General features: G+C 46.9%; 1 protein-coding gene across 8 annotated transcripts; it reads right to left on the minus strand.

The window, feature by feature from the left end:
- Window positions 1–296: 296 nt before the first annotated feature.
- Window positions 297–27,061, minus strand: LOC115163132 (centrosomal protein of 164 kDa). 8 transcript variants are annotated; one of them, XM_029714772.1, is made up of 30 exons: window positions 26,758–27,061; window positions 25,283–25,372; window positions 24,892–25,003; window positions 24,009–24,237; window positions 22,684–23,577; window positions 22,324–22,467; window positions 22,060–22,176; window positions 20,244–20,321; window positions 19,859–19,963; window positions 15,776–17,437; window positions 13,175–13,231; window positions 12,989–13,066; window positions 12,646–12,719; window positions 11,932–12,372; window positions 11,558–11,689; window positions 11,038–11,233; window positions 10,705–10,788; window positions 10,428–10,550; window positions 10,131–10,274; window positions 9,964–10,047; window positions 9,131–9,199; window positions 8,798–9,057; window positions 3,863–4,024; window positions 3,539–3,737; window positions 3,256–3,363; window positions 2,278–2,392; window positions 1,743–2,042; window positions 1,508–1,580; window positions 1,293–1,400; window positions 297–1,195 (listed from the first exon to the last, which is right to left on the minus strand). In XM_029714772.1, exons 2-30 carry the CDS (start codon window positions 25,365–25,367, stop codon window positions 1,129–1,131), a joined length of 6,300 nt encoding a protein of 2,099 aa, XP_029570632.1. In that variant the 5' UTR covers window positions 25,368–25,372; window positions 26,758–27,061; the 3' UTR covers window positions 297–1,128. The 8 variants fall into 8 exon arrangements, with proteins under 8 accessions (XP_029570632.1, XP_029570634.1, XP_029570631.1 ...); XM_029714774.1 differs by having other exon boundaries at window positions 1,293–1,408; XM_029714771.1 differs by having other exon boundaries at window positions 1,293–1,415.
- Between the last annotated feature and the right edge of the window lie 221 nt (window positions 27,062–27,282).

Consider the following 27,282-nt stretch of genomic DNA (forward strand, 5'->3'; position numbering starts at 1 on the left):
AGCATTAGTACAATCTGTCTCTAGGTTTTGCATTTTAAGTAACTGACAAGCAGGATGAAGAGGAAATCCAGACTTGTAAGGACCTGGGTTGTGTTCATTAGGCACCAAAACAGAAGGTAACTGACAATCAGGGAGAGACTACCTGAACTTGTCCAAGAAATTCTAATTTTAGTTGCAAAAAGTTACAACACTTTCTGTTGGGTGTCCCAATGAATACAACCCTGGTGATTATTTTTTAATGTAGACAAATGAAATGCTGAATCATGAAAAAGAATGAAAGCTTGACATTGGCATTATGAATATATACCACTTTACATTTATTAAAACGTTTCTTATAAAAATATGGTAAAAATCTCACACGTCTATCTGCACAGTAAAACACACTGGAAGAGAGTCCCTCTTACCAGAATTTCATAAAGACTGAATCCCTCACAAGTCATTGTCTTGCCCTTGTAGTGGTTATGGTATGGCTTGAACATTTCATACAACCTGATACCATGACAATGATTTTTAGTCACTTATCACCTCAGTTATGAGGCTTATGTCAGCTATCAACAGTATCTCACTCCAACCTCGAGATGTCCTAATAAAGTGAAGCACCTATTGTATATGTAACAGCTATGCAATCTGCTTTTGAAACATTTAAATAGCTAGAGGCCAAAAAATTGGGAAATAAACTGATTTGTTGACTACGGGACTATTGTCTCCATACTCCCAAGCTATTCACCCTTGCATGCCAATGGAATAAAATCAGAGTCCACTGAAACGGTCCCGTGTCCCCTCACTCTTCTGTAACACAATCACAGCTAAACCGGAGTTCACCAGAGGACAGACGTCTTAAAAATATTTCTTACAGAAATCTGATATGTAAATCTGGTTGTAGAGGAATCCTAGCTCTGGTCCAGGGCATTCCTTTGGTCCACACATAGTCGAGGGGGTTCCTCTAGTAACTCCCTGGACCAGAGCTAGAGGGATCCCTGCATTACTCAAAGTTCATTTTAAAAACCCACCCCTATCGTTAGCTCTTTTTCAGTAACAGTACATCTTTATCTGCTTGTGTTGATCCTTGCTCCGTATGTAACTTCACCCACCCCCCTTTAGTAATGGTACACTTTAATCTGGTTGTTGTCATCCAGGCTCAGCTGGACCAGTCCACTCACAGTTGGGGGGGGTCCGATAACGCGTGAACAGAGGTCTGATGAAAACCTGTTAAGGACATTTACAAGACTGAACCAAGCTCCATTATAAGTTGTGCAATGTGGTAATGTGTGAGCATTTTTACAGAAGGATACACACTGGGGTCTTTCCTGCGTGTCTCCAGCCATCTCTTGTTGCCGTCAATTAGACCCTGTAGCCTCTGTCCATCCATCTCCACTGGCTTAGGCTGCATGGAGGACAGACTACGAGCCTGCTCACTAACACACATTTCTTTAGTACCTTCATTCAACAAGACAGACTACTGTGAAAGGGATGAGCGACGGTTATAACAAATCATTTTCATATTTACCTTGCAGGACTGTACCCTGAATAAAGCGCATGCGTCCTCAAGGAACTGGTGGTTATGGACTCAATAGGAGCCCCTAGGGAAGAAGGGACAAAGAGAAGTGAAGTCTTGTTAAACCAATAAACTAACAACTCACCCTACCTGAAACTACACTGAACAGAGTTCTTCAGACCACATAATAAAATAGAACGCATATTTAATATAACATATATATTGAATCTCTTTGGTTGAGATGTACCAGGGAAGAGCTTGGCCCAGCGGCTGTTAAGCAGGTCCTCAGAACCCCGTGGCTGCATGGAGGTGCTGTGAGGGGCCCACGCCCAGGAGGGCCCAGACAGAGGCATGGAGAGCTGTGAAAGAGGCATTGAGGTGGGGGTTCGGGGCTGGGAGAGGGGCAGGGGTAGGGGGAGAGGCTGGTAAGGGGTCTGGCGTTGGGTCAGGGAGCCCAGGGCCCCCAGGACTGTGCTGAGCTGGCCAGAGATGTGCTGGAGCGACTCGGCTAAGTGCTGCACCTTAGCTGGCACTGTGGGGTCCCCACCTGGAGAGGAGAGATAGAGAGGGAAAGACAGCACAAGAGAGAAAGGGAGGCAATGTCAGAAAACATGAAAAGGGAAAAAGCAAGGGATGAGGTGTGAAGGAGAGGAAGGAGTGGGCGAAAGGGTAAAAAAGGAGGAATGATAAAGTGGGAGAGTATGATAATTTGGCAGAGGAGGAGTACAGGCCTGCTATGCGTGTGTAAGGAATGAATATTCCAGTATGTCTGTCCCTCTCACCGGGGCCATCAAGGCCATTGCTGACGCTGCTCATATCTGATTCAGTCACATCAAAGGCCACCTTCCTATCAGCCGCCAGTCTGTCCTGGTCATCATAGTAGTGATGAGGGGAGACCTGGGCAAGATAAAGCAAGAGAAAAAACTAACTATTTGTACTTGCCTCTAACGCTAACACTTGTTTTCTTTTACTATCATTGATTTAGCTGATCATTGCTTAATTGAGGAACGTTTTACTTACAATGACCGTGGCATGCGATTGTCTTACCTAACTACCTTAAGTTGAATGCACTGACTAAGTTTCTCTGGATAGGAGTGTCTGCTAAATGAACAAAATGTTACGTAAAAGCATACATACAGTGAGTGTTACAAAACATTAGGAACACCTTCCTAATATTGAGTTGCACCACCCTTTTGCCCTCAGAACAGCCTCAATTCCTCGGGGCATGGAAAACGTTTCACAGGGATACTGGCCCATGTTGACTCCAATGCTTCGCACAGTTCTGTCAAGTTGGCGGGATGTCCTTTGGGTGGTGGACCATTCTTGATACACACGGGAAATTGTTGAGTGTGAAAAATACAGTTCTTGGCAGACACAAACCGGTGCGCCCGGCCCCTACTACCACACCCTGTTCAAAGGCACCTAAATATTTGTCTTGCCCATTCACCCCCTGAATGACACACATACACAATCCATGTCTCAATTGTCTAAAGGCTTAAAAATCCTTCTTTAACCTGTCTCCTCCCCTTCATCTACACTGATTGAAGTGGATTTAACAGGTGATATCAATAAGGGATCATAGCTTTTACCTGGATTCACTTGGTCAGTCTATGTGATGGAAAGAGCAGAAAGAGAGTTCTTAATGTTTTGTCCACTCAGTGTATAGTGTGTTTATTAGCTATTCCAGTATGTCTAACGTTATGGGCATGGTATGTAGTACAGGTGGTGTACAGGGAGGGCAGGATCTGTGGTATATTCACCTCTTCAGCTACGGAGCTCTCTAGCTGTTGCAGTCTCTCCTCCTTCCTGCGTAGCAGCGAGTTCCCCCTCTGCACAGTCACCCTCAACTCCTCCACGTCACTGGCCTCCTGAGGAAGAAAAGAGGAAACGACAGAGAGGGGGGGAAAGAGAGAGAGAAAGATGATCCAGGGACAGTTACATACGGAGGTCATGCATACTCTCTCACTTCATGAATGTTCAACATAAGGGCACTAGGGCCGAGTGTAGGAGTCTATAAGGGATAAGGAAGGGAGTCACACTTACATGTACCTGCTGCAGGTTCCTGTACATCTCCTGTGTGGCCTGGGCGTGGCTGGTTGTGTTGGGGTACTGAGAGGAGCTGGACTGGGCCTGAGCTGCCTGCAGCGCTGCCTGTCGCTCACTCAGACGACCACTCTCCCTCTCCAGGAAGCGCCGGGCTTTCTGCAGGGACAGCCCCTCAGAGGAGATATACTGACGCAAGCTGGGAGAGGGAAGAGAGAGAGAGAGACACACACACAGGCACACACACACATATAGAAGTTAGTCAGGATAGAAGGGTGCAACCTGCATGCTCTCACACACACACACACACACACACACACATACTCGTCCAAGACAGGAGGTTCTTTCAGATCTTCCACATGCAGCACTTTCTCCCGTCCAGCAGTAGAGGGCGGTGCCTCGCTATCCTTCTCCTCCTTCCTCTCCTCCTCTTCTGTTCGGTCCAGTCTAGTAGTAGGCCTCTTGATCTCACTCTGCTCCAGATCACTGCAATAAAATCATATGTTAGTAACTGAAATTGTACTGGCATTGAAATAACATTGAACCTTTAGTATGACTAAGGTGACCTGCCTAAATGACCACCGACTCGTAGCAATCACGTCTGTAGCCATGAAGTGCTTCGAAAGGATGGTCATGGCTCACATCAACACCATTGTCCCAGAAACCCTAGACTCACTCCAATTTGCATACCGCCCCAACAGATCCACAGATGATGCAATCTCTATTGCACTAAACACCGCCCTTTCCCATCTGGACAAAAGGAACATTTTTGTAAGAATGCTATTCATTGACTACAGCTCAGCGTTCAACACCATTGTGCCCTCAAAGCTCATCAATACGCTAAGGACCCTGGAACTAGAGGTCGACCGATTATGATTTTTCAACACCGATACAGATTATTGGAGGACCAAAAAAAGCTGATACCGATGAAATAGTCAGATTTAGTTGTATATATGTAATAATGACAATTACAACAATACTGAATTAACACTTTTATTTTAACTTAATATAATACATAAATAAAATCTATTTAGTCTCAAATAAATAATGAAACATGCTCTATTTGGTTTAAATAATGCAAAAACACAGTGTTGGAGAAGAAAGTAAAAGTGCAATATGTGCCATGTAAAAAAGCTAACCTTTAAGTTCCTTGCTCAGAACATGAGAACATATGAAAGCTGGTGGTTCAATATTCCCAGTTAAGAAGTTATAGGTTGTAGTTATTATAGGAATTATGACGCGTCGACTATTTCTCTCTATACCATTTGTATATCATATACCTTTGACTATTGGATGTTCTTATAGGCACTATATTATTGCCAGCCTAATCTAGGGAGTTGATAGGCTTGAAGTCATAAACAGCGCTGTGCATCAAGCATCTATAAGAGCGGCTGGCAAACGCAGTAAAGTGTGAATGAATGCTTACGAGCCTGCTGCTGCCTACCACCGCACAGTCAGACTGCTCTATCAAATATCAAATCATAAACTTAATTATAAAAAACACAGACATACGAGCCTTTGGTCATTAATATAGTTAAATCCGGAAACTATCATTTTGAAAACAAAATGTTTATTCTTTCAGTGAAATACGGAACCGTTCTGTATTTTATCGAACGGGTGGCAACCCTAAATCTAAATATTTCTGTTACATTGCACAACCTTCAATGTCATGTCATTATTACGTAAAATTCTGGCAAATTAGTTCGTAACGAGCCAGGCGGCCCAAACTGTTGCATATACCCTGACTCTGCGTGCAATGAACGCAAGAGAAATGACACAATTTCCCTAGTAAACATTGCCTGCTAACATGAATTTATTTTAACTAAATATGCAGGTTTAAAAATATATACTTCTGTGTATTTATTTTAAGAAAGGCATGAATGTTTATTGTTAGGTACAGTTGAAATCGGAAGTTTACATACACTTAGGTTGGAGTCATTAAAACTTGTTTTTCAACCACTCCACAAATTTCTTGTCAACAAATTATAGTTTTGGCAAGTCGGTTAGGACATCTACTTTGTGCATGACGAGTCATTTTTCAAACAAATGTTTACAGACAGATTATTTCACTTAAAATTCCCTGTATCACAATTCCAGTGGGTCAGAAGTTTACATGCATGAAGTTGACTGTGCCTTTAAACAGCTTGGAAAATTCCAGAAAATGATGACATGGCTTTAGAAGCTTCTGATAGGCTAATTGACATCATTTGAGTCAATTGGAGGTGAACCTGTGGATGTATTTCAAGGCCTACCTTCAAACTCAGCGCCTCTTTGCTTGAAATAATGGGAAAATCAAAAGAAATCAGCCAAGACAGAAAAAAAATGATAGACCTCCACAAGTCTGGTTCATCCTTGGAAGCAATTTCCAAATGCCTGAAGGTACCACGTTCATCTGTACAAACAATAGTACGCAAGTATAAACACCATGGGACGTCGCAGCCGCCATACCACTCAGGAAGGAGACGCATTCTGTCTCCTAGAGATGAACGTACTTCGGTGCGAAAAGTGCAAATCAATCCCAGAACAGCAGCAAAGGACCTTGTGAAGATGCTGGAGGAAACAGGTTCAAAAGTATCTATATCCACAGTAAAACAAGTCCTATATCGACATAACCTGAAAGGTTGCTCAGCAAGGAAGAAGCCACTGGTCCAAAACCGCCTTAAAAAAAACAGACTAAGTTTTGCAACTGCAAATGGGGACAAAGATTGTACTTCTTGGAGAAATGTCCTGTGGTCTGATGAAACAAAAATAGAACTGTTTGGCCATAATGACCATCGTTATTTTTGGAGGAAAAAGGGGGATGCTTGCAAGCCGAAGAACACCATCTCAACCGTGAAGCACGGGGGTGGCAGCATCATGTTGTGGGGGTGCTTTGCTGCAGGAGGGGTGGAGCACTTCACAAAATAGATGGCATCATGAGGCAGGAAATTTATGTGGATATATTGAAGCAACATCTCAAGACATCCTTCAGGAAGTTAAAGCTTGGTCGCAAATGTGTCTTTCAAATGGACAATTACCCCAAGCATGCTTCCAAAGTTGTGGCAAAATGGCTTAAGGACAACAAAATCAAGGTATTGGAGTGGCCATCACAAAGCCCTAATCTCAATCCTATAGAAAAGTTGTGGGCAGAACTAAAAAAGCATGTGCGAGCAAGGAGGCCTACAAACTGACTCAGTTACACCAGCTCTGTCAGGAAGAATGGGCCAAAATTCACCCAACTTATTGTGGGAAGCTTGTAGAAGGTTACCCAAAACATTTGACCCAAGTTAAACAATTTAAAGGCAATGCTACCAAATACTAATTGAGTGTATGTAAACTTCTGACCCACTGGGAATGTGATGAAATAAATCATTCTCTCAACTATTATTCTGACGTTTCACATTCTTAAAATAAAGTGGTGATCCTAACTGACCTAAGGCAGGGAATTTTTACTAGGATTAAATGTCAGGAATTGTGAAAAACTGAGTGTAAATGTATTTGGCTAAGGTGTATGTAAACTTCCGACTTCAACTGTACATTCGTGCAACGATTGTGCTTTTGTTAAATCATCACCGATTTGGCGAAGTAGGCTGTGATTCGATGATAAATTAACATGCATCGCATTGATTATATGCAACGCAGGACAAGCTAGTTAACCTAGTAATATCATCAACCATGTGTAGTTAACTAGTGATTATGTGAAGATTTTTTTATTTTTATAAGGTAAGTTTAATGCTAGCTAGCAACTTACCGTGGCTCCTTGCTGCACTCGCGTAACAGGTGGTCAGCCTGTGGTCAGCCACAGTTTCCTCGTGGAATGCAATGTAATCGGTGTCCAAAAATGCAGATTACAGATTGTTATGAAAACTTGAAATCGGACCTAATTAATTGGTCAACCTCTACCTGGGACTAAACACCTCCCTCTGCAACTGGATCCTGGACTTCATGACGGGCCGCCCCCAGGTGGTAAGTGTAGGGGTGGGTAACAACACAAGGGTGGGTAACGACACCCACCACACTGATCCTCAACACAGGGGCATCTCAGGGGTGCGTGCTCAGTCCCCTCCTGTACTCCCTGTTCACTCATGACTGCACGGCCAGGCACGACACCAACACCATCATTAAGTTTGCCGATGACACAACAGTGCCTGATCACCGACAATGACGAGACAGCCTATAGGGAGGAGGTCAGTGACCTGGCCATGTGGTGCCAGGACAACAACCTCGCCCTCAACGGGATCAAGACAAAGGAGATGATTGTGGACTACAGGAAAAGGAGGACCAAGCACGCCCCCATTCTCATCGACGGGGCTGTCGTAGAGCAGGTTGAGAGCTTCAAGATCCTTGGTGTCCACATCACCAACAAACTAACATGGTCCAAACATACTAAGACATTTGTGAAGAGGGCACAACAAAACCTCAGGAGACTGAAAAGATTTGGCATGGGTCCTCAGATCCTCAAAAGGTTTTACAGCTGCACCATCGAGAGCATCCTGACGGGTTGCATCACTGCCTGGTATGGCAACTGCTCGACCTCTGACCGTAAGGCACTACAGAGGGTAGTGTGTACGGACCAGTACAGCACTGGGGCCAAGCTTCCTGCCATCCAGGACCTCTATACCAGGCGGTGTCAGAGGAAGACCCTAAAAAGTGTCAAAGACTCCAGTCACCCTAGTCATAGACTGTTCTCTCTGCTACCGCACGGCAAGCGGTACCGGAGCAACAAGTCTAGGTCCAAGAGGCTTCTAAACAGCTTCTACCCCCAAGCCATAAGACTCCTGAACATCTAATCAAATGGCTATTCAGACTATTTGCATTGCCCACCCCACCCTCGCTGCTACTCTGTTATTATCTATGCATAGTAACTTTAATAACTCTACCTACATGTACATATTACCTCGATTAACCGGTGCCCCCGCACATTGACTCTGTACCGGGACCCCCCTGTCTCTCTATTGTTATTTTACTGCTGCTCTGTAATTATTTGTTCCTTTAATTTCTTATTTTTATTAATATTTTTGAAACTGCATTGTTGGTTAGGGGCTTGTAAGTAAGCATTTCACTGAAAGGTCTACACCTGTTGTATTCGGCGCATGTGACTAATGCAATTAGATTTGATGACTAGATCAACCGCTTGACAAATAGCTCAGTAGTCTGGCAAGCTTGACATGAAGTCTCCCACTAAGTCTGAAAGACATGCTACTGTCAGCTGCAAGTTGACAATGAAACAGGAGTGAACGGAGGTTGACCCCAACTAACAGGCCAGGTGTGTGTGTGTACCTGACTCTGCGGCACAGCTGATCACAGCGCTCCTGCAGCAGCTCCACCTTGCTCTCCAGCCGGTCCCGCTCCTCCTTCATCCTCCTGCTCTCCTCCGTCGCTTTGTCCCTCTCCTCCCTAATTCTCTCCAACTCGTCTCTCACTTTGGTCCTCTCCTCCCTCGCTCTCTCCGCCTCCTGCCTCGCCCTGTCCCTCTGTCCTTCCACCCTCTCCAGATCCTCTCTCAGTCCATCTCTCTCCTGCATGACTCCAGGCAGAGCCTGAAAAGATCACAGGCTTAAAATCTACAGCATGACGAAGACAGAGGTGGTGACGATGATGATGAATCCTCACCTCTATTCCTCTGTCTATCTCATCCTCTTCATCCCCAAGCTGCTGCCGCCTCTTCTTCAAATTCGCTGCCTGAAAAGTGCCAAACGTGTATGTCCTTTAATCAACAGTGCCCAACCACACACATACAGTTCATTCCATTCCATAGTGCCCAACCACACACATACAGTTCATTCCATAGTGCCCAACCACACACATACAGTTCATTCCATAGTGCCCAACCACACACATACAGTTCATTACATTCCATAGTGCCAACCACACATACAGTTCATTCCATAGTGCCCAACCACACACATACAGTTCATTCCATAGTGCCAACCACACATACAGTTCATTCCATAGTGCCCAACCACACACATACAGTTCATTCCATAGTGCCCAACCACACACATACAGTTCATTCCATAGTGCCCAACCACACACATACAGTTCATTCCATAGTGCCAACCACACACATACAGTTCATTCCATAGCGCCCAACCACACACATACAGTTCATTCCATAGTGCCAACCACACACATACAGTTCATTCCATAGTGCCCAACCACACACATACAGTTCATTCCATAGTGCCCAACCACACACATATAGTTCATTCCATAGTGCCAACCACACACATACAGTTCATTCCATAGTGCCCAACCACACACATACAGTTCATTCCATAGTGCCCAACCACACACATACAGTTCATTCCATAGTGCCCAACCACACACATACAGTTCATTCCATAGTGCCCAACCACACACATACAGTTCATGCCATAGCCTAGGCCATCCCTTCCAGGTAGTCATGAATACACATATCAGTACCACAGTGATTGATTGACTACCTGGGTCTTCAGTATTGCCTCCTGGGTCTTCAGTTCTCTGGCCCTCAGCTCCAGCTTGTCCCCCAGCTCCTGAATCTTTGCCTCCTAAGGGATGACATAGGTGTTTGGAGATGATACACGGTATGTGTGTGTGTGTTCGTGCCGCACGTGTGTGTCTCTGTCCTCACCTTGCGTGTGTGTGTCTGGCGGGTCTTGGAGAGCTGGGAGTCTAGCTGTGTACGGAGTCTCTCCAGCTGGGCGCTGTGGGTGGCCAGCAGGCCATCTCTCTCCTCCTGCAGGGCACACAGCAACTGCTCCCTTTGGACAGCCTCCTGGAGGACAAACACACACACATGCAGACACATCCAGACGCACACAGACATACAGACACACACACACACACACACACACAAACAGACACAAATAGATAATGAGTTAGCAGCAGGTCTGTTGCAAGAAGCTGTGACCTTTGAACTGTGTCTCACCTGGTCCAGATGATTGTCTCTGATTGAGTTGAGTTCTCTGCGGTGGTCGTCTTTGAGCTGCTTCAGCTTCCTGCCGTGGTCACGCTGCACTTCCTCCCTCACTTCCTGGAGCACGTCTCCCAACTGGACCAAGACAGTGAGTGGGAGGGATACATAATGTCACAACACCCTATAGGGTTTAGACTGATACTGTTATGGTAATATGTAGTCAGTGAGATGAGGGGCTAAGGTTTTGTGTACCAAAGGTGGGAAGTAGTGTGTGTGGATTCTCTATCACCTCTCTTTGGTACTCTGCTAGATGCTGCTCTGGGCTACGAGGGCTCTTCAACTCCCTCCGCCTCTCACTGGCACTGCTTCTCCCCTAAGACAACAACACACTGTCTTCAACCATCATCTGTGTGACACACACACACACACACACACACACACACACCACACTATCCTAGACTCCCTCCACGTATTCTCCACACAAAAACCCAAACACATGAGTCCAGACAGTACATATTCAGTTGTTTCAAGGACACGTGTGTATTGGAAGGCCCCTCTCCTATACCTCCACCTCTCCCTTCTCCGACCCCCATCGCCACTCTCCCACCTCCCCTTCCCCCACCTCCTGTCTGAGGGAGTCGAGTTGCTCCTCCCGCTCCCCAAGCAGTCTCTGCTTCTCCACACGTAGCTCCTCCTCTGACTCCTCCCTCAGTTGCTCTAGATCCCGCCTCTTCTGGGCCTCTATCCTCTCTCGCTCCGCCTCTCTCTCCGCCTCCAGGGTGGCACGCAGCTGCCTCAGCATCGCCTCGCCCTCCTCCCTGATAAAAACAACACACACACGCGAACGTAGCAAACACAATCATTTCTTACAAAAATATTTTTTGGTCTTGTTTTTCTCCAGTTGCCAAGCGATATGATATACCTACTGTATGTGTAGTGAGAATAGTATTGCCTTAGCACAGCATAGTTATGTGAAGTAGTGTCATATTAATACGGCTATGGTCGCTGGGCATGTGATCTATGGATCACTGGAGCACTCCAGGGCGATTGCTGTCATGCGAATAAGTGTGTGTGTGTGTGTGCGCGCGTGTGTGTGTGCTTAAGCAGATGGATGAATTGTAGAGAGAAATGAGATGAGTCACCTGACGTTGCGTTGCTGGTTCTCTCTCTCCCTCCGGGCCAGCTCCCTCAGCTCCAGTAGCCTGCTTTCAGACTCCACACTCAGCCTGCTCTCCTCTTCCCTCCCCTTACACTGGAGCCTCTCCCTCAGGCTCCTGGAAGATCGGTCAGGACCAGGACACACACACACACACACACACACACACACACACACACACACACACACAGCAGCGGGTGAGATAACCAGCACTGTCACACAGCCCTAAGCATCAACATAGTGTCATATCCTGTCACAATCACAGGGAGCATCACAGCTCACAAATACTACTATAAAAGTGGACATGAATGGAGATTAAGGGAGGTTGACCACTCCGTGGCCTGCTGCCCGGATGCCTACCTGACCCTCTCCTCGCTCTCCTCCTTCAGCCTCTGTTCCTCCTCTTCCTCCTCCCGCCGCAGCTCCTCCTGAAGTAGGCGCACCTTCTCCTGCCTCTCCCGCAGCGCACGCTCCTTTTCCTCCTCTATCTCCCTCTCAGTCTCCCTCCTCTCCTTGTCCCTCTCCTCCTCCAGGGCCCTTCTGCTGTCCTCCCCCTGTCTGGGGGCTTCCTCCTTGTAGTGGGCGTGGGGGCTCCTAACCAGGCGGCCTCTGGAGGTGTCAGGCCGCTTGACCCCCTGGACCCCCGACACCCCTAGGCTGGCGCTGGTGCTGACCCCCTCGGCCCGCGGCCGGGGCTCCGGCTCAGAATGGGAGGACCCTGTGTCCTGTTGGGATTCACTGGACTGGCTGGGGTGCCTGTCCTCCATTGCTGGATCCTCCCTGCCTGCAGCTTGAAGACGGCTGCAGAGTGGGGGCCAGGGGAGGGAGGGAGGGAGGGAGGGAGGGAGGGAGGGAGGGAGGGAGGGAGGGAGGGAGGGAGGGGAGAGAGAAAGAGAGAGCGAGGGAGGGAAGTCAGATAAATGATTTGGCTCAGCTCTAGACTGCAGATCTGTGCGAGAGACATACTACTGCACCAGTGACAGTGACAATAGGCTTGTATCACAATGTGTGTTTCAAATTCAGAGACATTCCACTGAAGTATGGGCATTTATCAGAATCAGAAAGTCTGCCAACCTCTCTGCAGCTTCTGCCCTCTTCCTCCGTTCCTTCTCCTCTGCCGCACTGACTTTCACTTTGCCCTCTTTTTCCTGCGGAAAATATATATTTTTTATATGAATAGCAAATGCTAACATCTAACTCTACGTGGCATGATGTGAGTGTTACTCTCAAAATAAAACAACGGTACAAACTGTGCCTACAGACTCTACAGCCAGAGAACCACTGTGACTGAGAACATCCAAGTGAGGAAGGAGAGACTGTAGCTGAGGAGGAAGGAGGTGAAGAGGAGAGCCAGGGTGAAGAGGGGCGAGCGAGGGAGAAAAAGAAAGGAGAGGAAGAGGAGGAGAAAGTGTGGTACCTGTAAGAGTGGACTAACAGCAGGGGAGAGATCCTTCAGGTCCAGGACGTTCTCTGACAACTTGGAGCCAAAACCAGACTAAAGGGAAAATGGAACACAACACTGTTAGTCTTTACTAAACACACCCCTTGATAATATCTGTTTAAATGTACATTATAAAGCATGTTGTCAAGCCATAAAAAGTACCCTGAGGTCCTTGGTGGAGGAGGATGTCACCTCAATGTGCTCGCTGGCCTCGGACTGCTGATGTAAACACACACTCAGTCACTGACAAGAAGCATAGTGCCACCGTATCACCTCAACACTGCAGACAGACAGACAGACAGACAGACAGACAGACAGACAGACAGACAGGCAGGCAGGCAGGCAGGCAGGCAGGCAGGCAGGCAGGCAGGCATGCATGCATGCATGCATGTATGTATGTATGTACGTATGCTGCCATTCTCAGCGATACACACCCAGTCACACAGGAGGACACACAGCAACTATGAAGGCTCTCGTAGTAGGGCAAAGCAAGTACAGCAGCAAAGGGACAATACACTAGTCAACAGCACAGAGCAGTGCTCGCTGCATGTATGTATGTATGTATGTATGTACGTATGCTGCCATTCTCAGCGATACACACCCAGTCACACAGGAGGACACACAGCAACTATGAAGGTTCTCGTAGTAGGGCAAAGCAAGTACAGCAGCAAAGGGACAATACACTAGTCAACAGCACAGAGCAGCCATCCCATGGCTTGATGAGCAAAGCTTGGGCAGACAAGAGGCAAAGAGGCAGACAAAATGCCCATACCACGCAAACACATGGCTGGTCAAGCAGGTAGTAGAGACAGAGAAACAAAGGCTACAGTACTGCAAGTTTGGAATGAGAGGACGGGGCCGCATTGGGGGCTGTCTGAGAGGGTGGGGCTGCCTTGGGGGCTGTCTGAGAGGGTGGGGGTGCCTTGGGGGCTGTCTGAGAGGGTGGGGCTGCCTTGGGGGCTGTTTGAGAGGGTGGGGGTGCCTTGGGGGCTGTCTGACAGGGTGGGGGTGCCTTGGGGGGCCGTCTGAGAGGGTGGGGCTGCCTTGGGGGCTGTCAGAGGGGGTGGGGCTGCCTTGGGGGCTGTCAGAGGGGATGGAGCTGTCATGGGGGCTGTCAGAGGGGGTGGGGCTGTCTTGGGGGGCCGTCAGAGGGGGTGGGGCTGTCTTGGGGGCTGTCAGAGGGGGTGGGGCTGTCAGAGGGGGTGGGGCTGTCTTGGGGGCTGTCAGAGGGGGTGGGGCTGCCAGAGAGGATTGGGATGCCTTGGGGGCTGGATGAAAGCATAAGAGTGCCTTGGTGGTAGACTTAGAGGATGGGGCCACATAGGGGGCTGTTTGAGACGATAGGGCTTGCTAGGGGGCTGACTGAGAAGATGGGGCTGCCTTGGGTGTGGCTGAAAGGATAGGGCTGCCTAGAGGTTTGTCTGAGAGGATAGGGCTGCCTAAAGGTTTGTCTGAGAGGATAGGGCTGCCTAAAGGTTTGTCTGAGAGGATAGGGCTGCCTAGAGGTTTGTCTGAGAGGATAGGGCTGCCTAAAGGTTTGTCTGAGAGGATAGGGCTGCCTAAAGGTTTGTCTGAGAGGATAGGGCTGCCTAAAGGTTTGTCTGAGAGGATAGGGCTGCCTAGAGGTTTGTCTGAGAGGATAGGGCTGCCTAAAGGTTTGTCTGAGAGGATAGGGCTGCCTAAAGGTTTGTCTGAGAGGATAGGGCTGCCTAAAGGTTTGTCTGAGAGGATAGGGCTGCCTAGAGGTTTGTCTGAGAGGATAGGGCTGCCTAAAGGTTTGTCTGAGAGGATAGGGCTGCCTAAAGGTTTGTCTGAGAGGATAGGGCTGCCTAGAGGTTTGTCTGAGAGGATAGGGCTGCCTAAAGGTTTGTCTGAGAGGATAGGGCTGCCTAGAGGTTTGTCTTAGAGGATAGGGCTGCCTAAAGGTTTGTCTGAGAGGATAGGGCTGCCTAGAGGTTTGTCTGAGAGGATAGGGCTGCCTAAAGGTTTGTCTGAGAGGATAGGGCTGCCTAGAGGTTTGTCTGAGAGGATAGGGCTGCCTAAAGGTTTGTCTGAGAGGATAGGGCTGCCTAAAGGTTTGTCTGAGAGGATAGGGCTGCCTAAAGGTTTGTCTGAGAGGATAGGGCTGCCTAGAGGTTTGTCTGAGAGGATAGGGCTGCCTAAAGGTTTGTCTGAGAGGATAGGGCTGCCTAAAGGTTTGTCTGAGAGGATAGGGCTGCCTAGAGGTTTGTCTGAGAGGATAGGGCTGCCTAAAGGTTTGTCTGAGAGGATAGGGCTGCCTAGAGGTTTGTCTTAGAGGATAGGGCTGCCTAAAGGTTTGTCTGAGAGGATAGGGCTGCCTAGAGGTTTGTCTTAGAGGATAAAGCTGCCTTTGGGGCTGGAGAAGAGGATGGGGCTGCTTTTGGGGCTGGCTGACAGGATGGGGCTGCAGAGCTCAGCTCTGGAGGAAGAGGGATGGAGGCAAAACTGGCAACAAGGGGACCAGAATATTCCAATCCAGTCCTCAGGGGCTGAAGTGTTAGAAGCCCAATGGCTGGAGGTTTACTGGACTGGCAAAAATGTGTGTAAAGACCAAAGACACCAATGTGATGTGCGAGGGAGACCATGGGAGCTGGATTCACCAGGGATGGGACTTGGGACACACACAGCCCCTCAGGGAGTGGATTGGTGTCTCCTTTGGCTGAGAGAGGGGCGGAGGTGCATGCAGAGGGGGAGCACACAGGGCAGGGGCCACGACATGGTCAAAGCACACCAAACCCCTACCTCTGCTGGTACAGGGCTTTGTTTGGGCACATTCTTCTTCTTCCCCACATACACCTCCATGTTGTCACTTCGTTTAAGGTCCGCTATCTTCTTCTTCTGCCCCAGTGACCTAACTTGGACCGTGTGTGGTTCATATCTCTCGATTACTTCGCCTGAGCTTGTGGATGTTTTGGGTTTCGGTGAGGCTTGCACTTCTTCCACCACCTCATCGCTGTCTTCTTCAAGTTTGTCTCCTTCCTTTTCTTTTCGTTTGCTTTTGACGCACCCCTCCACCTCCTCCTCACTGCTCTCCTCTCCTTCACTAGCTCCTTTTTCACTCAGCGAGCATCTCTCGAAGACTTTGTCACTTTCCTCCACTTCCTCGCTTTTGACACACTTCTCCAGCACCTCCTCAGGTTCATCTTTACCCTCCTCCACTTCCTCGCTTTTCACACATCTCTCCAACACCTCCTCAGGTTCATCTTTACCCTCCTCCACTTCCTCGCTTTTCACACATCTCTCCAACACCTCTTCAGGTTCATCTTTAACCTCCTCCACTTCCTCACTTATCACACATCTCTCCAACACCTCCTCAGGTTCATCTTTACCCTCCTCCACTTCCTCGCTTTTCACACATCTCTCCAACACCTCCTCAGGTTCATCTTTACCCTCCTCCACTTCCTCACTTATCACACACCTCTCTACCACCTCACTCTCACCCTCCTCGTCCACCGCTTCATCACTTTTCACACACCTCTCTACCACCTCACTCTCACCCTCCTCTTCCTCACATCTCTCTACCACCTCACTCTCACCCTCCTCAGCCTCCTCTTTCAACCACCTCTCAAACACTTCATCACTATCCTCATCTCCCTTTGCCTCATCTTCCTCCTCTTTCTTCTCCTCTACACTGTCTCTGACAGTCTCTTCCTTCCTTTCCACATGCTTGCTTTTCAAATATCTCTCCCCCACTATCTCACTTACCTCTTCATCGCCTCCCTCCATCTCTTTCATATATCTCTCTACTACCTCATCACTCTCTTCCTCCTGTTCCCCCTTTTTTCCCTCTCCTTCTTCCTCACTTGTATTGCGTCTGTCAACTCCCTCATCACTCTCTTCTGCTTTTTGTTCTCCCTCACTTTTAACACTGCTCTCAGCCAGCTCATTTCTTTCCTCTACCTGTTTATCAAGTTCTTCATTTTTAACACATTGCTCTACTACCCCATCCCTCTCTTCTTGCTCTCCAAGATATCTCTCTATCTTTTCATCACTTCCTTGTTCTTCCTCCTTTTTATTGACATCTTCCTCCCCTTCCTCACTTTTTACACACCTCTTTATGACCTCATCACTTTGCTCCTCTCCCTCCAACTTTTCTACACCCTCTAGCTCCTCACTGGCCTCAGTCTCAACGTCCTTGTCCTCCTCCTCCTCTCCTTTCTTCTTCTCACTCACTTGTCCCTCTTCTCCCTGGTTCTCCTCTTCACCTCCTTCCTCCTCAGCCACACTCTCTCCGTCCTCTCCCCACCCCTCCTCATAATCTTCCTCCTCCTCCTCTTCCTCTCCACTGTCTCTAGTTTTAGCATGCTGGGGGTCTGGGGTAGGGGGGCAGACCCCAGCACTACTGCAGTCCCTGCTGCCTCCGCATGGTGGACAGGAGGGGAGGTGGCGTCCACGAAGGGAGTCCTTGGTTGGAAGAGGAGGATGGTGGCACCCGGAGAGAAAGAGAGGGAAGGCGTGCATAGACAAACACAAAAAGAAAGTAGGGGGGGGACAAAATATTGTGACAAGGAGAAGACACAGGGACCTGACCAGCATGCAAACCACTCACGCATTCCATAGGTAGAGGTAATCGAAAGAGAGCAGTCATCTCAACAACAACAAACAACACAGAGAAGTGTGACCAAATCAGAGGAAGTACACAGTTAAACACACACACACACAGAAAGACCTAAGACCAAAGGGGAGGGGTGATCAAATGAACGACTCAGACGGCAAAGCAATAACAGTGACAGTATGAGGACAAGAGGACCAACAGAAAGAAACAGTGGCAGCCGTGACCATAGCACAGCTCCCACTGACACAGCAGCTACACAACCAGGAAGAGATCGAGACAAGAACCGAAACACGTGTTTAGAGTCACACACACACACTTATGAGAGTTGATAAGTGATAAAGATGTTATGTCTCAATGAATGAATAGGCATACACAGTTTCCCAATGATAGCTTACAGTTTCCATCCCTCAAGTGTTGGTTTTGGTTCAAGGCAATCAATCTAGTACACAAGAGCAGTTCTACAGTGAGGGAAGAAAGGATTTGATCCCCTGCTGATTTTGTACGTATAACCACTGACAAAGAAATGATCAGTCTATAATTTTAATGGTAGGTTTATTTTAACAGTGAGAGACAGAATAACAACAAAAAAATCCAGACAAATGCATGTCAAAAATGTTATAAATTGATTTGCATTTTAATGAGGGAAATAAGTATTTGACCCCTCTGCAAAACATGACTTAGTACTTGGTGGCAAAACCCTTGTTGGCAACCACAGAAGTCAGACGTTTCTTGTAGTTGGCCACCAGGTTTGCACACATCTCAGGAGGGATTTTGTCCCACTCCTCTTTGCAGATCTTCTCCAAGTCATTAAGGTTTCGAGGCTGACGTTTGGCAACTCGAACCTTCAGCTCCCTCCACAGATTTTCTATGGGATTAAGGTCTGGAGACTGGCTAGGCCACTCCAGGACCTTAATGTGCTTCTTCTTGAGCCACACCTTTGTTGCCTTGGCCGTGTGTTTTGGGTCATTGTCATGCTAGAATACCCATCCACGATCCATTTTCAATGCCCTGGCTGAGGGAAGGAGGTTCTCACCCAAGATTTGACGGTACATGGCCCCGTCCATCGTCCCTTTGATGCGGTGAAGTTGTCCTGTCCCTTAGCAGAAAAACACCCCCAAAGCATAATGTTTCCATCTCCATGTTTGACGGTGGGGATGGTCTTCTTCGGGTCATAGGCAGAATTCTTCCTCCTCCAAACACGGCGAGTTGAGTTGATGCCAAAGAGCTCCATTTCGGTCTCATCTGACCACAACACTTCACCCAGTTGTCCTCTGAATCATTCAGATGTTTATTGGCAAATTTCAGACGGGCATGTATATGTGCTTTCTTGAGCAGGGGGACCTTGCGGGCGCTGCAGGATTTCAGTCCTTAACGGCGTAGTGTGTTACCAATTGTTTTCTTGGTGCCTATGGTCCCAGCTGCCTTGAGATCATTGACAAGATCCTCCCGTGTAGTTCTGGGCTGATTCCTCACCGTTCTCATGATCATTGCAACTCCACGAGGTGAGATCTTGCATGGAGCCCCAGGCCGAGGGAGATTGACAGTTCTTTTGTGTTTCTTCCATATGCGAATAATCGCACCAACTGTTGTCACCTTCTCACCAAGCTGCTTGGCGATGGTCTTGTAGCCCATTCCAGCCTTGTGTAGGTCTACAATCTTGTCCCTGACATCCTTGGAGAGCTCTTTGGTCTTGGCCATGGTGGAGAGTTTGGAATCTGATTGATTGATTGCTTCTGTGGACAGGTGTCTTTTATACAGGTAACAAGCTGAGATTAGGAGCACTCCCTTTAAGAGTGTGCTCCTAATCTCAGCTCGTTACTTGTATAAAAGACACCTGGGAGCCAGAAATCTTTCTGATTGAGAGGGGGTCAAATACTTATTTCCCTCATTAAAACGCAAATCAATTTATAACATTTTTGACATGCATTTTTCTGGATTTTTTTGTTGTTATTCTGTCTCTCACTGTTCAGATAAACCTACCATTAAAATTATAGACTGATCATTTCTTTGTCAGTGGGCAAACGTACAAAACCAGCAGGGGATCAAATACTTTTTTCCCTCACTGTATCTAGGTCTGCATCTTGTGATCTCTCTTCAGACAGATCTGATAGCATAGTCATGAGTTTGAGACGGTTCAATATATTTAAGTGTATAGTTTAAACTACTAGAAAGTCCTACAACGGACATACACCACAGGATTGACAGTGGGATGAAAAGAGAGAAAGCGAGAGACGTAATAGATTGAGGCGCATCAGTAGTGTTGGTGTTACCTGTTGAGGAGTGGGCTCAGGGCTGTGCTCTCCAGACAGGGCCAGGTCCCGTAGCTCTGCTTCTGTCCTCTCCTCTGGTGGGGCCACTCCACTGGCCTCGCTGTCCTGTTAGCCACACAACACACCCAGAGAGGTTTTCTAATGTAATAATGACACGGGCTTGTCTGCACTGGTATCACTGATGGAGTTGAAAGTAGGTGAAAAATCCCAAGGGGGTTATGCTATAAAATAGACATTTTCAGTGAAATGGTTCACAGTTGAAGGTGAGTGGTAGGTGTGCTATGTAACATTATGAGCATGGTATGTGTTCTGTTATAAGTGTGAAATGACCCCTATTTGATGTTCTTGTGCTGTGTTGTTGTGCATGGTGAAGAAGGTGGTGTACCTCATACTGCAGCCCTCCTCCCAACGCATCCAAGTCCAGGTGCAGGTTCTGTAACAGTCTGGCCGAGCCACGAGGACTCTGCAAACAGCATCACAGTCACACATCTACCTTACAGTGGCTTGCGAAAGTATTCACCCCTCCTGGCATTTTTCCTATTTTGTTGCCTTACAACCTGGATTTAAAATGTATTTTTGGGGGGGGTTGTATCATTTGATTTATACAACATGCCTACCACTTTGAAGATGCAAAATAGTTTTTATTGTGAAACAAACAAGAAATAAGACAAGAAAACTTCAGCGTGCATAACTATTCACCCCCTCAAAGTCAATACTTTGAAGAGCCACCTTTTGCAGCAATTACAGCTGCAAGTCTCTTGGGGTATGTCTCTATAAGCTTGGCACATCTAGCCATTGGGATTTTTGCCCATTCTTCAAGGCAAATCTGCTCCAGTTTGATGGGTTCCGCTGGTGTCCTGCAATCTTTAAGTCATACCACAGATTCTCAATTGGACTGAGGTCTGGGCTTTGACTAGGCCATTCCAAGACATTTAAATGTTTCCCCTTAAACAACTCGAGTGTTTTCCCTTAAACAACTCCAGTGCTTTATCAGTATCCTTAGGGTCATTGTCCTGCTGGAAGGTGAACCTCCGTCCCAGTCTCAAATCTCTGGAAGACTGAAACAGGTTTCCCTCAAGAATTTCCCTGTAATTAGCGCCATCCATCATTCCTTCAATACTGTCCAGTTTCCCAATCCCTGACGATGAAAAACATCCCCACAGCACCATGCTTCACTGTGGGGATGATGTTCTCGGGTTGATGAGACATTTTTCCTTGATGGCCAAAATGCTACATTTTAGTCTCATCTGACCAGAGTACCTTCTTCCATATGTTTGGGGAGTCTCCCACAAGCCTTTTGGCGAACACCAAACGTGTTTGCTTATTCTTTTCTTTAAGCAATGGCTTATTTCTGGCCACTCTTCCGTAAAGCCCAGCTTTGTGGAGTGTACGGCTTAAAGTGGTCCTATGGACAAATACTCCAATCTCCGCAGTGGAGCTTTGCAGCTGCTTCAGGGTTATCTTTGGTCTCTTTGTTGCCTCTCTGACTAATGCCCTCATTGCCTGGTCCATGAGTTTTGGTGGGCAGCACTCTCTTGGCAGGTTTGTTGTGGTGCCATATTCTTTCCATTTTTGAATAATGGATTTAATGGTGCTCCGTGGGATGTTCAAAGTTTTGGATATTTTTTTATAACCCAACCATGATCTGTACTTCTCCACAACTTTGTCCCTGATCTGTTTGGAGAGCTCCTTGGTCTACATGGTGCCACATGCTTGGTGGGGCCCCTTGCTTAGTGGTGTTGCAGACTCTGTGTTACACACAGAACATGTGCATATATACTGAGATCATGTGACACTTAGATTGCACACAGGTGGACTTTATTTAACTAATTATGTGACTTCTAAAGGTAATTGGTTGCACCAGATCTTATTTAGGGGCTTCATAGCAAAGGGGGTGAATACATATGCACGCACCACTTTTCCATATTTATTTCTTAAAAAAAGAAAAATGTATCAAGTAATTTTTTTCATTTCACTTCACCAATTTTTACTATTTTGTGTATGTCCATTACATTAAATCCAAATAAAAATCAGTTTAAATTACAGGTTGTATTGCAACAAAATAGGAAAAATACCAAGGGGGATGAATACTTTTGCAAGGCACTGTATACTCCACAAATGAAACACTTTTGTTCTCCAAAAATTCTGCTTCACAGTGCCCTGAAAGGGCTGGTATGCACGTTGCCAGTTGAAAGACGTACCGGCTGCTCATCCTCTGAGATGTTACCCTCGTCATCCTCGAACCCAGGCAGAGAGAAAGACACGCGCTCCTCCTGTCGCCCTCCCAGTAAGCTGGACCCCAGGCTTGAGAGAGGACCCTTGGGGGAGGGAGGGAGGAAGTGAACGAGGAGAGACAGAGAGAAAGAGATAAGTAAAAGGTTAAGGACTCTGAACAGCACACTATAAGCATAAAGGTAATACAGTACATAACTATCATTATTTTTCGTCAAGGTGAAAGCTCTTACCCCAAGGGGACTCTTCAGGGACTCCAGCCCTCCATAGCTGCCCAGGGACCCCCTCAAGGCCGTGCCATCAAGACCCCGTAGTGGAGCAAGGCTCCCCAGGCTCCCCATTGGGGCCTGCAGAGGCCCAAGGGTCAAGCTCAACGGCTGAGAGAGACAGAGAGAGACACACGTGAACAAATCTGTTGTATAGAGTTGCCAGGTTAATAGTAATCATCATGATATTCAAGGATCATGGAGTCAAATTTGGTATACTGCTCCCATCATTCACCTGCTTCTACCAATCCTTCTCCTATGACTACAACAGTTCCTTTACGCTCTGAGCCTGTTTTACTATTGCCTGTCTGTAATCTGTGGTCCTACCTGCCGACTCCCTGCACTGCCCTGCCCTGCGGGATCAGCCATGCTCTCTCCCTTTCCATGTCTCTCGGCTGAGAAGTAAGTGGACATGGGCCCCGGGGAGAGACAGAGAGGGGCCAGGTAGGGGACGAGGCCCTGCTCACTGTCCCTGGCATCAAGTAAGTGAACTCCTGGGATTAACTTTTCCTTCTGCTTGGCTTGGCTTTCTCTTCCCTCATATGTTTCGGTCATCACTGCCCCAGGTGTAGAATGACCACATGATGGCAATTGGGGTTCAATAGCCTTTCCTTCCTCTACCTCCACTTCCAAACAGACCACCTTGTCGCTGAAATCACTACTGCTCTCCCTGCCCTCTTCTGCTGCCTCCCTCCATTCCACCACCTCCTCAGTGACAAAGCCCTCTGCTCCCCCCTCGATACTACCATGACTAACTGCATCAGCTTGGCTCTGTGTGTCATCAGTGGGCCCTAGGCCAAACTCCACTGCCCTGTCCCATTCCTCATCGTATGGCGCTAGCCCCCAAGTCAGTTCAAACCCCCTCCCAGGGGTGTTGGGAGGGTGTGAGGAGGCAGGTGGAGGCTGAGTCTCTGGGACTGGGTCAGAGAAAGCTCTAGAGAAGCCAGGAGAAAGGCCCAGGATCTCTTGGGCGTCCGCTAGGGCCTTACTGCAGCGGACAGACCCACCCAGTGGGGAAAGAGGAGATACAGCCCAGGTGAGAGGAGGGAGGGTGGACAGGTGGGATAGTGGAGCCAAGCTGGGGGGTGCTGTATTAGAGAGGGCGTTCAGGGGGGAGAGAGGGGGCTGGGTGGGTGCAGAGGGTCCCTGTAATCCGAGAGTGGCCTTCCCTGTTTCTGTCTGGCTCTCCTTCAATGCAGGACTTTCCCCTTTGTTTACAGACTGTTAAGAAAGGATACACATAGCAAATGGAGAATGACTTAGGGCAATGACTTGTTTACAACTCTATTATCACTACGACAATCCCTATATCGGTACAACTGTATCACCTAGCAACTCAGGGCCATGAAGCAACCAAGCATGAGTATGTGACTGTTGTGTTGATAACCAAGACAATAATATAATAATGTATTGGTTCAGCCAAGCCACTCTAAAGACCTCATCTTTGTACTTTGTTTCCTTTGTACTATTTATAGTATTTTCTGCTACGCCTCAGTGACTATGTGGAATAGCCGTGCTTCTTTGACATTATTTAGAGTTGAAGTTATTTCCAGACCAATAGATCTACACACAACAGCACTGCAGAGTTCTGAGACATCTGTGACTCACTTCATGTGCTTGGTGTATTTCAGAACATAACAACACCCACTCACTCCTGGTGGTTTCAGGAGCTCTTGGTCTTTCGCCTTCTTCTTTGGCTCTTTGTCTTTTTTCTTCTTCTCCTTCTTCTTAGTGGCGGTGGTGGGGGGCCCGTGGGGCTGGGTGCCGGCTCGTTCGCGCTCCTGTTTTACCAGGCTGCGGTATTGCTCGTCACACGGGTGGTCCCAGGTGGACTGACCCGAGGAGAAGTTGAAGTAGTACACGTCCCCCGACACGTCCTGACTGCGAGAGGAGGGAGAGGAGGGGGTCACTTCAGCACCTCAGAACCCAGAGAAGGGAGAAGAGACCAGTGAACGTTAAAATAACAGTGGCACTAATAGGTGGGATTTAAGAAACCACTTACTGAACTAGGCCAGCTAGGGAGGATCTAGAGAGTAAGAAAGATGTGGAGAAAGCACTTTTCCTTTGACAGGTAGATTGTAGGTGTATATGGTGTCTGGGAATACTGGGCAGTCTACCACTGTTGTTACACAGCTAGGGGCCAGAGATGGAGTCAATGTCAGGTGTCTTCAAACTCAGATTACAGTAAAAAGACTGTGAATCGAGACCCCGACCAAGACACAACTGATCCATGCAAGAGAAGGGTGACATTGTGACTAGTAAGTATGACCAAATCTGTGTTATTTTTGCTTAATGAATCACTATCAAAAAAGTACTGTTAAAAATGTAATAAAAAGTACTGTTTTACTGCAATTAATTGGCGTAGCACAAAAAGCATCCCCCCTCTACAAATATGTTGACCATCCACACACAAATTCACCACACAGGTGAGAATATTTGTATTCGGTTTCAAATTCACTTGAGTGGATGTTACCGACCGACGCCACCAGGTTCAGACTCCATTTCTGGTATAATGGCAGACACCTGCCTGCTTACCAGGGTTTCCATTCGGGAGGCAGTGGGGCAACAATGCCCTCCCTGGCCAGCCATAGGAGCTCCGGCTCCTGATTGGGATCAATGCCAATCTCTCGTGCGTACTCGTGGATCTCTGACAGGGGAGGGGAAGAAAGCAGTGAGGAAAGTATCCAGCTAACATTACATGACTTCTCACACAACCAAAATAAGTTAGTGAATGTGTCATGAAGCACAGCATGTCTATGTAAAACAGAGCATTGCTTGGTTTTGAGACGTGCCTATGTGTTTGATGCCCACTACAATAATTTGCACCATGCTTGTGTAGTTCTGTTTCAGGAATGCGGTGTACAGTCTACTGATCTGTCAACTAGAAAGGTTGCCATACTGCCCCTTCTGTATCATTCCTCTCTACCTTGTTGAGAGGGGATATAGTTCTCATCGTAGTCCTCTTCCAGGATCAGCTGGTCTCCAATCTGTAGAGCAGCAGCTGCTGTCATGGTTACTAAGGGGGGGAAATAGTCATGTTGTAGATGCCATTTGAACATTTTAGCTGGGTTGAATTGCATTTGCAAGTAGCGCATGCATCACTACAAACCAAATCCCATATGGGACCTCTATTTGTGTACAGTCCTATGGGCAGTGGTGGAAAAAGCACCCAATTGTCATACTTGAGTAAAAGTAAAGATACCTTAATAGAAAATGACTCAAGTAAAAGTGAAAGTCACCCAGTAAAATAATACCTGAGTAAAAGTATAAAGGTATTTGGTTTTAAATATACTCTTAAGGATCGGACCCTTTTTTCAATTTTCGCCTAAAATGACATACCCAAATCTAACTGCCTGTAGCTCCTTTACAAATGAAGCATTTGTGTTTAATAAGTCCGCCAGATCAGAGGCAGTATGGGTGACCAGGGATCTTGATAAGTGTGTGAATTTGGCCATTTTCCAGTCCTGCTAAGCATTCTTTAGGAATGTAGTGAAGTAAAAGTTGTCAAAAATATAAATAGTAAAGTACAGATTACCCAAAAAACGACTTAAGTAGTTGGAGGGCCAGTAGGAGGCACCCTTCCATCTGGTCTAAAAAAATATCCCAATGCCCCAGGGCAGTGATTGGGGACATTGCCCTGTGATGGGTGCCGTTTTTCTGATGGGACGTTAAACGGGTGTCCTGACTCTGTGGTCACTAAAGATCCCATGGCACTTATCGTAGGAGTGTTAACCCCGGTGTCCTGGCTAAATTCCCAATCTGGCCACCTAATCATCCCCCACTCTCCACTGTAACTATTCCCCAGGTCGTTGCTGTAAATGAGAATGTGTTCTCAGTCAACTTACTTGGTAAAATATATATATATATATATATATATATATATATTAAACAATATGTAAGTACTTTACACCAGTGCCTATATGGGTCTATGCTATTATTGGGTTTTGCAAACTCTATCCACGTAACGTTAGCTATAGTAGTTGGGTAGCTAGCTAAGTGTATCTGGTCACAATGAAGAACCCTTTGCCACAGTTAAAAGGGGAAACGTTTTCAAGTGAAAACAAAAGGGGGTAGCGGGAGTTAACATTAATTCGCTAATTTAGCGAGTTAAAACCACAGTATAGTAGTTTTAACTTTGCTTTTTAGCTAGCTAGTACGTGAATGTAGTTGGCTAACGTCAGTTTAGCTACGTAACGAGCTAGTTAGCTACATTAGCTAGATGGCCGTTTAAATTAGAATAACAAGCTATATAGCTGGCTAACGTTAAGTTCCCTGACAGATCAAGGCAGGGAGGTGTCATCTCAGAGGAAAACGTTAGCATGCTAACGTTACTGTATTTAGCTAACGTTAGCATATTAGCTAGCTTTAAACTTGGACAAAAAATTTTGACGATTTACCTACCTAACTACAAGTTCTTCTCCTGTCCCAGTAAGGGTAAGATCAATCAAGTGCGATTATAATCGACATTTTCCCTTACAAATGAGTATAATAGTTGCACTGGGTCTGCTACCTAAACAACCACAACATATTAAAACAGAATCTGCTGATGGAGCTTCCAGGGACGCTTTATTCAGTTTCCGTTCTAACAGCCCTAGCAACCACGTAGACTTCTGCTTCTGCTTCTTCTTTTGCTTCTGCTTCTGCTTCTTTTCAATAAGGATTAACGGCGGTTGACATCCAACATATGTTGCATTACCGCTACATATGTTGTATCAAATCAAATCAAATTGTATTTGTCACGTGCGCCGAATATACAACAGGTGTAAACCTTACAGTGAAATGCTTACTTACAAACTTACAAGAGTTATTAAAGTGAGCATGTGTAGATAATGGGGGGGGGAAATGCAAATAGTCTGGGTAGCCATTTGATTAGATGTTCAGGAGTCTTATTGCTTGGGGATAGAAGCTGTTTAGAAGCCTCTTGGA

The sequence above is a fragment of the Salmo trutta genome, chromosome 26 (assembly GCF_901001165.1).
Source record: "Salmo trutta chromosome 26, fSalTru1.1, whole genome shotgun sequence".
Classification (NCBI taxonomy): Eukaryota; Metazoa; Chordata; class Actinopteri; order Salmoniformes; family Salmonidae; genus Salmo; species Salmo trutta.